Consider the following 16,584-nt stretch of genomic DNA (forward strand, 5'->3'; position numbering starts at 1 on the left):
GTAATGGGATCCGGTGCATTCTTTTCGTGATATTGATCGTACCAAAATCTCACTAGCATCATTTATATAACATTTGTTCGAAACCGACTAATAGTTTAGATGTAGACCCATCATAAGTTGTTAGTACCCAATGACTAAATAAATCATTATTTATTTTTTTGGTCGGTTTTCTATCACAAATGTTTGAAATGACTAATAAAACAAGAACTAGCGATAACGATATCAAATAAAGCACGAAACCACAGTAGAAAAGTCCAAATTGTATTCTAAAAGCAAGCATTATTATGAGTGTAGATTGCTCTCATTACATATTACAGAAATCAAACAAAATGTTATAAAAGTAAGATACGGTTAAGTTAAATAAAGAGCTTATGTAACCAATGTCGTGGAACGAACCTTTTTGATTCCTCAAGACCTCGTTATGTTATGAACTATAAACCAAGAATTATAACCTTAATTTTTGCATCATTATTACCTTATTGCATATGTGGCTAAACCTGGAATAATTGCATTTGTAACTTAAGGGATCTGTTAATAGAATTATATGCGTACACATGTTCGCTTACAGAATTAAAGAAGCACTTTTGTATTTGATTAAATAGAAAGAAGGCGATAAGACGTAATCCTATAAAAACTCGTTATTCTATATAATATATCATCTATGACCCGGAATGAATTCCACTAATCCATGAGAGAAAACGACAACTGAAATGAGCACCATTAAGGGCTTTTTGTTATTTGCTAGTCACTTTCTTTCATTGTTTCACATTCTTTTTGTCGAAGCGACATTCCCTCACTACATATCTATTATCTATATGTCACATGTCCAAACTTTTTTCACATGGAATGTGTATGGTTAGGGGCTTGTAACCAAAAAAAAAAAACAAAGAATTAGTGATTTTTCATCCAACTTTCAACAAGAGTACTCCAGTCCAGATATTATAAAAGAAACTTCATGTTTGTCACGTCTCTTCCATTAAAAGTGCATATAATCCCATCGGCTTTTATCAAGTAGTTTACACTTCATAAACAAATGTTGCTGATAATGATATTGTCCTTTTCCGAATCAACGTTACATCAAGTCATCACTACATGTCATGTCACACTCAAACATCAAAATTTCTCACATGGGATCGGAGAGAATAGGCTTCAAAAATCGTTTTGTTTCTTTTTTTCATGTTGGGCTTGTTTTTTAAACGGTTAGGTTCAAACTGAAATAGGTTTTAATATATAACTGAAACCGGTTTTTTCCCCCCAGTTTTTCTATAATAACCGAATCGAAAAAACTGGTTTTTTTTTAATAATTTCACTCCACCGATTATAACCAAAACCAGTTGTGCTTGTGCACCTTTAGTTGAGGAAGAGAACCTTTAACCTTTGGAGCCAACTAACAGTAGACATCACATCATATTTATGAAGGCTAATTGTTTCATGGTATGCTTTGACTTTGATATATATATATATATATATATATATATATATATATATATATATATATATATATATATATATATATATATATATATATATATAATCAGAATTATTTAACTCGATTCGCCATCGTGATTGTAAACATAGATTATTTCTTTAAAGCCACGTGAACTCTCATGTTCTTGTTTTGAGCTTGCTTTTTACTCTCCCATTGTCATGTTATATCCATGTATGTGAGTACGGCTCGTTTGTTATAAAAGGCATTATAGGACGTAATAAATTGTATTGCTTTCGACATACAGTGTTTGCAATGGATTTGATTAGGACAAAAAGTTGAAAAACTTTATACCACCAAAAAAGATAGGAACATAGTGTTTTTTTTTCCTTGCATGTGCAAAAACAAAAACCAAAAGGGATAAATAGGCTCCTTGTCCTTATCATCAAAAATAGCCCTACAAACTTGGTCTTAACCCACGTTTGTGGATTCTGACAAAATAACATGTTTCATCGACCTTCGAATTATTAAAAATAAAAGGAAAAAAAAATTAAGTACATAATTGCAACTTGAAAGTGTTATGTAAAGAAATAATGTAAGATTTATAGAAATAATACACACACAGCAAGAGGTAAACAAAAGGATGTCTGTCTGGAACCAATTTTACCATATACAAGTAGTTGTGCAAAACTCCAATAATAATAAACATATAATATAAAATCACAAGAGTCAAATTTGTAAATGCATTTTATACTAATAAAATCTACAACAACTAGATTAAGAGGTTGGCCAAAGGGAGCTGAGTTTGGCTGCAAGTTTTGCACTTTTATAGTCCTCTCTAAGCTGAATGAACCTGAACAATTAATTAAAGAACTTAACAACAATGTAAATGCCAGAAATAGCAATGTATAGCAAGTTTAGAAAATGTTACATGCATAAATATTTGTAACTTGTTAGGATGTCTTTGTTCCATTTTATTGGTTGTCTTCATATAAATATATTGTAAATTTTTGTACTGTATAATCATAATTCCTATTTCACAATTTATGGCATTTCTAAGAGAAATTATCCTCTCGAATTTGTGAATCGATTTCAGCTTACTTTATGTAATTAGATTAAGAAATACAATACGTTACCTTTGAGCATCTTTAAGTATGCTTGGTGTGCCTTCAAACAGACTCGATAAGCTTTCAGGAGCAACAATGAAGACGTTTGCCATGCTTTGAGATTTAAAAGAAATATATATGTATGAGTAATAGGCAATCACAGTAAGTAAAGAAGGTATGATACATATTATTCAATAAAATAATGTAACAGCTTACATGCTTAGTGATTCGAATTTTTCATCAACTGTAGGAGCATTGAAACTTCGTACAAAATCCCCATATTCAGTGATGTCACGTTTCAGCCTTAGTCCTCCACTACAGACACCACAACGTAACAAAAAGTCAAAACAAGCCTTTGTTTGATTCGGATTAAAAAATGATAATATTTGGAAGAAGAAGAAGAAGAAGAAGAAGAAGAAGAAGTTACCTGGGATTGAAAGTGTACTTCTGCCAGTGATTACTTAGGCCTTTGTGCAAGCGGTTCCCCTGTTTTGAAAAAAGTTCATCTTAAATCTTAATACATGACAGGTAAAATTAAATTATAGGAAATGTGTATGTGGCATACCAATTCAGTTAAGAAAGCTTGCTTGTTAAGACCTTCTAATGCAGTGAATGCTGCTTCAAGCACACGAGAGAGGTATGCCACAACTCTGAAAAACAAAACCAAAAAAAAGTTGATGATTTCGTAAATAATAATATCAAAAGGAATTGCAAATTCAAACACAGTCAACCTTATGCATGCATTTGTAGGCCGATGATCAGGAACAATGCCATCATCTGGTGATTTATAATCGGTTGCTTTTTGTTCGGCTGAAAGCAATCGTTCCACCTACACACATATTTGATTTTAAAATATATATATATATATATATATATATATATATATATATATATATAAGTTCAATTTTAAAAGATTATATTTTTATGGAATATATATATATATATATATATATATATATATATATATATATAGAATTATAGATAATAGAAATCCAGTTTCAAGAACAAACCTCGGCCATAACTGTCTCGATGCACTGTTGGAGGCCTTTATAGGCAGCGCCCTCTGCACTGGACATAGCTGTTGCCATTTCTTCACATGATGCAGCATGTGCACCATCCACAGGTAACAGAAGCCTTGAAATTGAGTTAGCAAAGTACTGAAAAAGACCATACACTTTCCAATCAAACAACCATTCAGACTATTCATATATATATATATATATATATATATATATATAAAATAAAGGGAAGGGCTAAATGCAGGAAATATCAATGGGCTTTTATCTGTTTATCTGCATCCTACTTTCATTTTTTTCAATTACATCATTGTACTTGTAAAAAAAAAATGATTTGTATTTGAATGACATTGCTACAAGTGCCAGTGGGTAGATTTTTGGTGTAATAGGAAGAAATGAAATTATGATATGCTATATATTAATGAAAACCCAAAGTAACAAACAACATACTTGTTGAACGATAGCCACACTGCTTCCACAACGCTGTACAGCAACCATGAAAGATCTAAAACTGCTTTCACCAGCAGCAGCAGCAGCTTCTGCCTACATCATAATTCATGACTCTCATCTCCTTTCAAATACTTTTTTTTTAAATATAAAAATAAAAAAGATGTATGAATATTGAAAAAGGCTTACAGCAGAAGCAGCAGCAGCAGCCACTCTACGGCTAACACTGGTGCCTAACACAAACCTCTCCCTCAAAGCTGCAGCCTCTGTGAGGCCGTCTCTGGCTCTTTCAAGCCCTTCTGTTGTATACTGACTCACCTGCACCACAAAAAAGAAATTAATTCATAATTACATTATATGCATATGAGGATGGGAAGTAGATAAAATCTGTAACTTACTTGGTCTAGAAGGCAAGTGAAGACGGTTTTCACATTGGTTGCAAGATTACCAGGCTATACACAGACAATTGAGTAAAGGGAATGTAAGATTCATATATATACATAATAAAATTTGTTTTTGTTTTACTTTTACCTGAGGTGAAAACAAAGTGCATCTGGAAATTGCCTCTTCGTTCCAGCGCACAAACTCTGTGACAACTGTAACAGATATTTGCTGGTGGGATGATGATATTGAAGCACCTTTTGAACGTCCAATTGACCCTGTTGACTCTCCCGATAGCTGGCTTTCAGAAAGCAGTTCCTCCATCTGTATGGGATATAATCCATCAAGGTATAGCAGGAGACAGATATATATATATATATATATATATATATATATATATATAGAGAGAGAGAGAGAGAGAGAAGAAATGAGTGCGTCTTGTAAGAAAAAAAAAAAAAAAAAAAAAAAAAAAAAAAAAACCTTTGATTTGTAGAGTTGCCTTAAGGAAGCTTGCTCGTATTCAATGTACATATCTTTGTGATCAATGAATAGAGATTCTGTTAGGCCTGTAACAATAACAAAATGTATATCAGGACATTAAAAGCAACCATATGACTTTTATATGAAATGTCAGGGCTGTCTTGTTCTATCTAGCTTTTAACATATTCTATCAATGTGACTCAAAATCATTAAATGATCTGCCTCCTCTATTATATAAATACCCAAAAGCTATAAGTCCAAACATACAATACATGTGGCAAAACAAATTACATGCCACACAAAAACATCAGGAAGCTACTGAAGATTATAACAACTTGTCCATTGTTAAAGGTAACCATAAAGGTGTACATCGATCTGACCTAGAAGTAGGACTTCTGAAAGCATATTATTATGAGGGGTTTATTCTTCAGAGTATAAAGACGGAGGAAGTTTTAGGCTGAAAGATCAACACTTTTTTTTCTCTTGGTGTGTGTTTGTGCCTGGAAAGAGACTGAGAACTAGGAGATGATACCAGTGAAATTGTGAAGATATCTTTCATGAAAGTTTGGATTCAAATCTTGTAGCAAGGATTACAACAAGTGAAATTATAATTTTAGTGAGATGAGTGAAATTGGCCAACATGTTGCCAGTATTGTGTTCTAAAGTAAATTTGTTTTGTATGTTGATCTTAGTTTTGATTTTGTGGAAATTTGGCTTGTTCATGTCCATTACTTTTTAATTCCAAATGTTGAGTAGAAATCTACAGAAAGTGAGTCTTAACTCTTAAGCAAATAAATGATCAGTTGTTTACCGACTTTTTATAGCTGGTCGAGTCGAAAACAAGTGTAATGGGAATTTTATCTGGTTTAGTATTAGCCTAAGAAAACCTCATATTGATATAGAGAGAGGCTTAGTAGGCTTTTGGCTGTTGTAAATAAAGTGGTGATGTTTCAGTTGATTATTTGAAATTTGGAATGGGTCACGTAACTTTTACTTGCTTAATAATCAAGCATGCAAAGGTTCATGTATGTTACTTCTATTCTATGTGTTGCTTTCATAGTCATATAACATATTAACATGTGTGGTGAAGAATATTTTCCAATTGGACCAAAATAGGTATTTGATACAATATGTTGACAATAGAAAACTAACTTTAATCCTCAAGTCATTGCAATATCATCTAAAAGGATTGTTTGTACCTTCAATGTCCAAGTCACCACATCCCACACTGCGTAGATCTTTGGCAAGTTCCTGTGTCTTCTCATATCCCACTGCCAACATCCTCAGGTACTGAAACGGAACCACAAAACCCAAATTCATACTTCTAAACCCAACAAACAGACATCCATTTACACAAACAAGTCATGCAACTTACTAGCAAAAGACCACCTTCTCCCATCGGAGGTGGATGCACTAAAGATGGCTTCACCAACAGTTTCTCCAACAGTTTAGGAACCCGATCTTCCATTACTCGCTACATCATAAAGTAAGTAAGTAAGTGAGTGTGTGTGTGTGTCATAAAAGTAACAAAATTCATAAATATGTGGTTTCTTTCTTTCTTTCTTTGCAAATACCTGTACCAAAATTGACATGACATCATTTGGAGAAGGAAATACAGCCGTGATGGTAGCTGCTTCTTTTCGGACAGTATCTGCAAGCCAAGTATATTTTAAATATTATAGAGAAAACACAGTTTGAAAATGTTAATTAAAAAAATCCATCATATTCATACCGATTATCTCTTTGTACAAAGAGGAGAGTGCACGGGCAACATTACTGGGACTAGGTAGGGAATCCTGGTCACCAAGAACCAATCGTGTGTCTGCATTCATCACCTCCACATCAAACATCGGCCTTAAACCCACGTAGTGTTGCATCGCACTGGTGCCTCTGTTAAACTGTATATCAAAAAATCACACAGTAAGCCAAAACTACTTTCTTTTTTATCGTTTTAATCGTATATAAGTACCTGAGATAGGATTTTTGCACATTCTGCCATGGTTGACAATTCTCTTTTCTGAGATGCAGTATCAAACCTAGACAACAATCTGTTCTCCAGTTCTGTACAAACATTCACCATGGTAAGTTAAAAAAGTACAGACCTGTACATCCAGAAGCGAAAAAACCGAATGTTAATGTAGCTACCATTGCAGTATTCTTGAAGGTTGCCAACAGCAACCTCCAGTCCTCTACTAGCAGTTGCATTTCCTGGAACAGATTGCATAGTCACACCCTGTCTTCCAATATCTTCCTCCGCAAATGAACCTGAAATTAACAAACAAAGTTTTAAAAAAGTGCACTTCAAAAGATATATTTAGATCCAAATAAATCAAAATGATATTTACAAGTTAGTCGGTTTTTGAAAAAAATAATAATAAAGTCTACTTACGTAATTTTTGTGCGATCGAAGCAGCCTCAGCAACACGGCTGTCATCAGAGAATAGAGGAGAAAGTTCCATCAGATCCCCTGGGCTACTGTTGAATTCCATTAGGTACTGCATAACAGAATCAACACTGGTGTTAAATACTTGCAAGAAAAAAGTTGTATTGAATCCAGTAAAAGTACCTTTATGAGCTCCATAGTTTGGCTGGCAGTTTCTCTCTGGGAATCTGCACTCTGGAATTGAAGAGCACAAAGGTTTAAGTTTAAAAAGACCACAACCAGCTTTTTAATATATTAATATGATTGGAGAGCACTTAAACTTCACCTGTAAATGATCCCCAATTTTAGCAGCAGTCTGCCCAACACTAGAAATACGTGAATCCAATCTTGCAAAGCTATCAAACAACCCATCCACACCTTTCTCCAGCTGAAAATAGGAATTAGTTAAAATCTTACTAATTTAGATAAATCAAAAGGTTCAAACAAACTAGCATTAATTCAAAACTTTCATGTGTATGAAAATAAATATGAGAATACAATTGAAATTTCAGGTTGCATGAGTTCAATTATTAACATCTGTTAAATATACTAGTAAAATGATCTCCAGGTTGTAAGCAGATCTATAGAGAAACATGATCTGCATGTGGAGGATGTTTTAGAATTGGATTAATGTATGTCGAATAGTAACCAAGTTTCATGGTTGTTCCACCTAGGTATTGTTCCACCCAGTGTCAAAAAAATCATGCAGTTTTAATACTTTTTTGTTAAAACTATTAGTATTGTTTTAGATAGTTGTCTTTATTAAAAATAGTGACATAAATAAACTTATGTGGGTTTTGATTAGAAATATGTGGCATTAGAAAAAGAAGAAACTATTTCAAATATGGTTTACTGTAACTACATGTAGAAGGTGAACTTGGTTTACAAAGTTCATAGGGTTCAGGAATGGAACAACAAAATAATGAACTGAAGTTTCAGATAAATGAAACAAAACCAAAACTTGAGTGGTAAAACCTCTTCAAATAAAGTTCGAGGTACCTGGGTGGAACAAAGTTGAAACTCTGATACAATTTAGTGACATTAACCCAGTTAAAAAACAAATCCAACCTAAAAAGTTCCAGAAATTTGTTGAGGCTAATCTATTGATGAAAATTTCAACTTCCAGACTATTAAATCCGTAATAAAACCTTATCTGGTCACTCAAAGATACTTTTTAACTTATGAAAAGCACATAAATACTGAAGTAAACATTCAGAAAATGAGATTAATGATTTACCTCACCAAGCGTCTTCCTATGTTTAGAGTCTTGTGCAGAAACATCTTTTTTGAGATTAAATAGTTTTCCATCAACCTTTAACAAACATACAAAAATGTGTTGAGGAGATTAAATTGCTTAATGCATAAATGCAACAAAACAAAATAAAAATAATGTTATGCAATCAATATATACCTGTTTCCGAATTTCGACTAACTGCGAACAGGAATTCTTGAACACTGACAATAAAGCATCTACTTCTGGAAATAAAGGAGTCAATTGCCCTTGCCCTTGACCTTGCCCTGCCCTTCCATTAGGCAAAGCATCATTCCCATTAATATTACCATTTGCTTCTAATGAGTCAGCATCTTCTTCTTGGAAAGATGGCAGAAGCTCATTTACTAAGTTTCCAAATAAAGCATCGAAAGAGAAGTCGCCCTTCACAAAACAAATAGGACAAGGTAGCAATGGCGTTGAGTATAAAAAACTGTAATACATGCACCGATTAGATACCATGCACACAAAAACATAAGATTGTGAAGCTTTACCTTGAAGTCTTCTATGTCTAAAACAAGTGGTTGAGATATTTTGTTACTTTTTGTTCCATCTCTAATCTCTTTCATCTGAAAGAAAGAAACATGCATACTCCCTTTAGCCTTTTGTAAATTTATCATGATGAACTTTACATTGATGTCATGTCACAATTAGAATATAAGATAACGTTTTAACCAGATCATCCTAGATAATCATAAAATCCCATTCTAGTAAACAAATTCAGTAACTTCCAAGATTGTATGAATCCATATCTTGAAGCTACAATTTAAAATGAGATAATCACCGAAATATAAAGTTTAAGTTTCTCATATCATTGGTCATGAAGCTATGTCTCCATTTCATATTCAAACTGACAGAATTGTTATTAGCTGGTATTGAACGCACATACTGGAATGGGATGACAGGCAAAGTTAAACTGGGCCTAATTGAAAAGCTGTACCCAGATCATCCTAAATAATCGTAAGATCCCATTCTAGTAAACAAACTTCGGATACTTTAAATACTGTTAAATTCATTTCTCAAAACTGAAAGCAAATAACAAAACTCTCACCCAATTCCACCACAATTTCAATCATAATTCATAAAGTTACAGGTTCACATATTAGCAGATCTCGATGGTCATAGAGCTACTTCCATTTCGAATTTAAACACATTAGACCCGTTATTGACTAGTATAAAGAAAAACCACTAGTGAACAAACTCCCCAGGCATTACCTAAGAATTTAAATTGAACCTAATTGCAATATTTAACCAGATCATACTAAATAATCGTAAAATTCCATACTACTACAGAAATTTCAGTAAGCCTCGAGATTGTAAAATCGATATCTTAAAACTGAAATTCACTAACATAACTATCACCCAATTCCACCTCAATTTCAATTTTTGAAGTCGCCATTTCAAATATTAGTAGATCTCTCTGGGCATGAAGCTACTTCTCCATTTTAAATTAAAACCAGATAGAATCATAGAAAAACCCTAGCAAAATCTTACAATATGATTGAATTATTAACATCGAATGAGGGGATTAATGGTTCGATAAAGAGATTGGCTATAAACAATAAACCTCGTTGGAGATCAAGTTAAGCACAGACTCCTACTTTGATCTTCCTGAAAGAAATCCTTCTTCTTCGTGTTCTTAAGTTGAAATATTAGATCGACCGGGTGCAGAAAACAGATTGAAGAACAGTAGACGGAGCCTGACCGCGAAGACTACAATGAAGAAAGCGGTAAGCGTAATGACCTTATTGCCCTCTCGACCTGCGGTGACAGCGGTGGATATTTGATTTCCTTTTATGAAAGTAAAAATAAAGGAAAGTCGAGTAACAAACCATTTTTTTGTATGTTTTAAAAAAAAAAAAAAAATCCATTTTTAAATTATTTTTTGTAAAATAATCATTTTTTCGGAATGGACCGTTTCGGAAATAAATTTGGATTCGTTTTCTGGTTGGCCGGTCCATATTAATAAACATCTCATCCATAAACCTTTTCCAAGAAATGTTTTCAATTTAAACAATCAAATCTATCATACAATTGCTCCACTGATTGAACCAAACTTCTTGAATGTTATCACAACCGACATCGAAGTGACTCCTTTCCAACCTTACTGGCGCGACCCACATAAATGGGATTCTACGTAGATCCAAGTCCTTCCAGAAAAATGGTCAACGCTACTCTCACACTTTATTCATGGGTCAAAAATAGTCGTTGTTCGACACTTGAAGAATGATCGTTGCACCCATAGCATCGTCAAAGTATACTAGTTGATAATTCTTGAGTAGTCTCGTCCATTATACCTAAGCTCGTGCAAAAGTGCATATATTACACCCTAAAGTATATTGATAAACCAACATAGCTCTAGCTCTACTGTTACTAATGATAACGATCAGTTTAACGAGCCAACCAACCCTTCAATTGATATCCAATCTGAGCAACACACAATCTTCTTAATTATATTTCATTCTCCCAAAAGGGACATTCGATTACAACGAGATCCTTGACTAGAAGCTTTTGATGCGAGAACCACGTGCACAACCTTGAAAGCATGAATCTATCAACAACTCACCCTACACCTACTTCTGATCAACCCCTTAATCCTTTTCACCATAAAAGATCTTAACAATCTTGAATACTGAAAATCCAACTAACTTACACTGCAACTTTCTCCGACCTATTGTGATAGAACCCATCAAAATCAAATTGATTGTTGATCCTTCAAACAAAACACTTAGTCCTTCCCCACTCTGGGCTTACTCCCTTATCGGCCGATGTCTTCCCGGTCAAAGCCTAAAATCGATTCATCTAGACACTCTCTAAACATAACTCTCGATATGCAAAATGGCATGCGACAAATCTTGAATATTAATGATATGGGCATATTTAGTTATAAAATTCATGCATTATCTTAATACTTTATGTTGATTTTATCTCATTTAATGAACAAAAGGTGCTTAATTAGTTTAGAATTTCATTTTTCAGCAACAATGACATGCTCGGGTGGAAAATGAAGTGGAATTGGCGATTGGACGCTTGGATCTTGGATTTTGAAGAAAGAAGGATGTTGCTGGACAACTTGACCCCTCGTCAGTGTTTTGGCCATATCTCATGAACCGTAACTCCGATTGACGAGATTCAAATAGTTCTGAAAACTAGACACAATTTCGGACGACTTTCGTGTTTTGAGAAAATGCTGATTCCAAACAGAATCGACGAGTAGGCCATCAACTCGACGAGTTGATCAGAAGTTTCGCGATTCTTGACTTTGCCTTGCCGCATACGGGATTTTAAGTGATGGACTCGGCGAGTAGGTCACTGGACTCGCCGAGTAGCCCCTGTCTTCATTATATATATATATATATATATATATATATATATATATATATATATATATAGAGAAACGCTTCTCATTCAAACCCTAACGAATGGGGGAAGTTTAGGACGATTTTTGGAGGCCAGAAGGGTTCTTAGAAGCTGTGGTTTTCGAGATTTCAACCTAGATATCAATTTGGAAGAAGATCAAAGGCAATAACACATTACTTTTATCTTAATCTTTTGCATAAACCATGTTTCAATCATTAGATTATGTTTTTAGTTTGTTATTTGCTGTAGATATGAGCTAAAAACTCATAACTTATGTTTATGATAGATGATTTTGTGATTATCGTTTGATTATTGGTAGGATTGATTTAATATTTGTGATTTTGTTGATTCTAGCTTGTTAAAGAACCTTATGTGTGAATGATAAATATTTTTCTGTTAATAGGAAGATAATTGAGCTGCATGAACATCTCTTAGTTGTCAACCTCATATGTTTATGTAACCACTTTATCATATGTCTAGGAATAACGAACGTGAAACTAAAATTAATAAGAAAATTAGGTAAATTCATGTGTGAGTTTGTTTGATGAACATCAGCAAGAGGTTAACTAAATGACCAAATTAGTTAACTATTACAAGTCTAAATTAACCCGAATAAATAACCTAGTGAATTGAATTAAATTAGACAACTGGCCACTGTTTGAATTAGTTTGTTCTCTAAGGATTAGTGCAACGAACGTGAATCTGATCACTTGAATTGATAGCCAATAAAAGAATTAATCCATTGCACTATTACCATAATATCAACCATAGGATCAATTGAGTTGAACTAAACAGAAGTTCCATTCGTTATTGAATTTAGTTGACTCTTTGTTTATCTAGTTCTTAGTTTCTTAGTTTAAATTTTAGTTAATTGTTTAAGTTTCTAGTCTTGAAAAACTAGAGAAAACCCATTTTCTATTACTTGTTTTATTTAGATAATATTAGCATTTATTTTAATTGTTTACCATTCCCTGTGTTCGATACCCTACTTGCTTTAACTATATTACTAATCGATAGGTACACTGCCTTTCATGTGTTTATTTTGTGTCTAAGTTAGTAGGATTAAAACTAGTTTGTTTCACACACATCAATTAACCAACAAACTCAAGGAAATCATGCACCTTAGATGGAGACGCCATAAGCTTTCCAAACAATACAGCTTTGAACCCTTTGTGAACGAACCTCTTTACCTTATGATTTACGAAGCACCCTGAAGGCCGCATCCTTGATCCTTTAAAACCCACTGATGTTAACATAATATACCTAACAAGTTAAATATACAAATGACTATCCATTTGGCATCACATTAAACAAGTACATTTATTCAAGATGAAACCGAGGGTCAAAATTCATACCTGCGATTTCTTACGATTCAACCTTGACCTCCTGTATGATGATAGGTGTTTGGGCATGTACTCCCTCTGCAAACCATATAAGACAGTCGGGTTTGAGATGACCCGACTGGTGACAATGGAAACACGTCCAATCCTTCTTGCAGTCGTGAACGACATGCCCTTTTTATCCACACTTGTAGCATTTGAATTTGTGACAAGCAAACTCATAGGTTTCACCACATTTTCCGCATATATCAAGGTCCCAATTACTTCTAATACCAAGGTTAGCAGCCTCGAACTCCTCGTATATTGTTGAATGAGTCATCTTTGTCTTTCCGAGTCATGTGCCCACATCAAGCTCTCCCCCAGTAGTCGCCTCAGAAGTCTCTCTCACAGTTTGCAAGACTGCAATTTGCTCCTTGAACTTGGCAATTAGCCTGCCAGTTGTAACTGTTGGATAAGGTGTCTAAGTCCATAACTATATTTGGGATGTACTTGACCCGACTCGACATGGTCCATTTAGGTTTCACTTCACCGAAACAATTTATATAGATAATCTTTTGAGAATAGTATAAGTTATGATTTATTAATATATTATAAGTTATAATAAATTAATATGAAATCATATTATTTAATTAGTATTGATCTATAATTAATTTGGAATTAATTTAGTGATCAAAATATAGTTATGGACTTAGACACCTTATTGTGTGAGTAAAAAAGAGTGGGTCGATTTCTACTTGGTGCTAACTATTCTCTCAAGTCTTCTAAGGTATCTTGGTGATTTTTGATTCCGCTTGAGGCATCCACACTATTGGTGCTAGGCTCTCAAGACTCCAAGCAATCAACCATAAGAAAATGTATGTTATTATACTAAAGTTTTATATTACAAGTACCCCATAACATGCTAGTTAGGTTGAGAACCTTGGAAAATTCTTATTTGCATGTATTTTAGAGAAAACATAGATCTAAGGTTTCTAGGGTTGCATGTACACCATAGGAGTGTTAGAATGCTCAAAACCCTTCAGTGGTATCAGAGCCTAGGCTTGTTTTCTTGATACTTGATGCAAATTGTAAAAAAAATCGAAAATTTTGCATTCTGCTGAGTGAACTCGCCGAGTCGATGGGGGGACTCGACGAGTCCAAGCGTATCTTCATCCTACTCGTCGAGTAGGAGGCCCAGAGTGCAGTTTTTCAAGTTTTTAAGTTGGAATTGGACTAGCATCATTACACTAAACTGATTTGGACTTATAAAACATGTTTTTGATGTGGTAATGATTATGCTAATCCAATTTCAAAGGTTATTATCAAAATTTCAAGTTTTTTATGTGTGTTTATATGATTCTTGAAATTGTTGATATGAATGCTCATACACTTATGAGTTTTGGTAAATCATAAGAATTCTTTGCAAATTATTTGTTAGTTTAATTCTTGATATAAATGTTTTAATGGAGTCCATAAATTGTCGTCAAGTTATGGATTACCAACAATCATTTCTTTTAAAGATCCATTAAAGAACCATAGGTTATATAAAATGAAGAGTCTTCATTTTAATAAACCATTAAACTCATACGTTATGAAGTTGAAGAGTCTTGAATAGTTTCAAAACTTGCCCTCAAGTCTTGGAATTTGTAAAGCCTCACACACACTTTAATTCCAAACCCTAAAGTTTTAAAAGTTAAAATTCAACCCTTATACTTTATAATATTATAAGTTTATATATATATATATATATATATGTGTGTGTGTGTGTGTGTGTGTGTGTGTGTAAGATCAAATCAGTTTTACCATTAGTAAGTCTTATTCACGAAGCCGGTCTATAAGGGGGGTATAAGGTTGTTGCCTATAAAATGGCAGTTTAATGGGTGTCCACTCTCACCCACCGCTTCCTTGACTGGTGGAGGGTCGTTAGCCGAACGGGTAGGACAAGGACTATAATTCTCATTAAAAGTATAATGAAAATATAAAGTAACTAAACCTTTTATAAATTATCAATCTTAGTTACTTTAGGAAAATGTGAAATTGGTGCTATCCCATGATATTACACTTTGTACCTTACTGAGTCGTTGGTGGAGCGTGTGTGGGTAACCGGCACACTAACATGGACTAGTAAGGGTGGAAAAGGGTGACTTAATGTTTATCATAGATCGGTGGAGCGCGTGTGGGTAACCGACACATCGATTAGGTAATAAATATTAAGGGTACCAAGTTAATTTGCATGGTTATTCACACATTATTTGTGATCCTCGGCATCCCAGTCACAAACTTGAGAGGTCACAATCGAGATTTAAACATGCCATTGAAAATTTCAATGAATCTCAAAAGAATCTAGGAGTTTCAATCCAATTAAAACCTAATAATTTATTTCGTCTTTCATGGTGGAAATTGGTGAATCGTCATTCGCCTACCTTCAAATATTTTATAGCTTAGATTACGGCATCCCACTTCTAAGTTATAAAGTATTGTGTTGGGTCCTAGCCTTAATATTACATTTGGGTGTCTTATTAAGGATTCTTATTTATATTACGTACCTTCACATACGCTTAGCGTAGACCTCCCGTTAAGTCAATTTCTCATTAAGTGCCTAATACTTCACTTCAGAAGCTACAATCACAGATCCTGGTTCTTTTCCACATCTTAATCCAAAAAGACACTGACTTAGTGACTTTACTTGGCCCAAACAAGCCCAAACTCCAAAAATGATGTTCTACTTCCATGAAAAGGGCAAAATCTCATGCATGAACCCATTAAGACATTTAAGATGGAGACTCTACTGCTTATGAGACCCTTTTAGCTCTGAGGTGGCAACCCTAACTCACAAACGAGATTTCACTATAAAGGTCCGTTATTAGGACCAAAATGACTCCAAACCAAACTACACTAGATCTAAGAATTCTTAGGTAAAGTTATGAACTCTATACCTCCAAAGAGTCCCAAAGGATGATGTTATCCCATGTCTATGAGCTCCAGCCTCCTAAGTTCTTCCTTGCCAACTTTTTATTTTCCTCTTCCAATCTTACACCACCAAAATGAGCTTCTTGAGGTTAAAACCACACAAGAATAAGGGGATGAGGCGTTCTAGGTTATATCTGAGGTTGGGGAACAGATAAGGAGGCTAGGGTTTGAGTCGTTAAGTTCTTTATATAGGGGGGTTGGCCCTAAAATTAGGGTTTTTTGACACTGGACGTACGTTGGGCGTACATCCTGTACATTGGGCATACGCCAACAACACCTGCGACCATTTCCTTTTATACGTTGGGCGTACCCGCGCGCCTTCCACTTTGCATGCATGGTCCTTCCTTGTTATTTATTTCCATTAGGGGCCCTTTTCACCAATAACTT

At 34.2% G+C, this 16,584-nt stretch overlaps 1 protein-coding gene across 1 annotated transcript; it reads right to left on the minus strand.

The window, feature by feature from the left end:
• Window positions 1–2,004: 2,004 nt before the first annotated feature.
• On the minus strand, window positions 2,005–10,301 carry SEC10 (exocyst complex component sec10). The gene is made up of 25 exons (XM_079009169.1): window positions 10,116–10,301; window positions 9,043–9,117; window positions 8,690–8,932; window positions 8,516–8,590; window positions 7,565–7,666; window positions 7,423–7,473; window positions 7,246–7,351; window positions 7,002–7,121; window positions 6,826–6,917; window positions 6,589–6,754; window positions 6,431–6,507; window positions 6,232–6,330; window positions 6,056–6,146; window positions 4,857–4,942; window positions 4,527–4,700; window positions 4,394–4,447; window positions 4,185–4,313; window positions 3,999–4,091; window positions 3,543–3,689; window positions 3,264–3,361; window positions 3,098–3,182; window positions 2,960–3,018; window positions 2,749–2,847; window positions 2,563–2,646; window positions 2,005–2,279 (listed from the first exon to the last, which is right to left on the minus strand). Exons 2-25 carry the CDS (start codon window positions 9,115–9,117, stop codon window positions 2,204–2,206), a joined length of 2,481 nt encoding a protein of 826 aa, XP_078865295.1. The 5' UTR covers window positions 10,116–10,301; the 3' UTR covers window positions 2,005–2,203.
• Between the last annotated feature and the right edge of the window lie 6,283 nt (window positions 10,302–16,584).

This window comes from Lactuca serriola, chromosome 7 (assembly GCF_051521515.1).
Source record: "Lactuca serriola cultivar US96UC23 chromosome 7, Lser_US96UC23_V15, whole genome shotgun sequence".
Taxonomy (NCBI): Eukaryota; Viridiplantae; Streptophyta; class Magnoliopsida; order Asterales; family Asteraceae; genus Lactuca; species Lactuca serriola.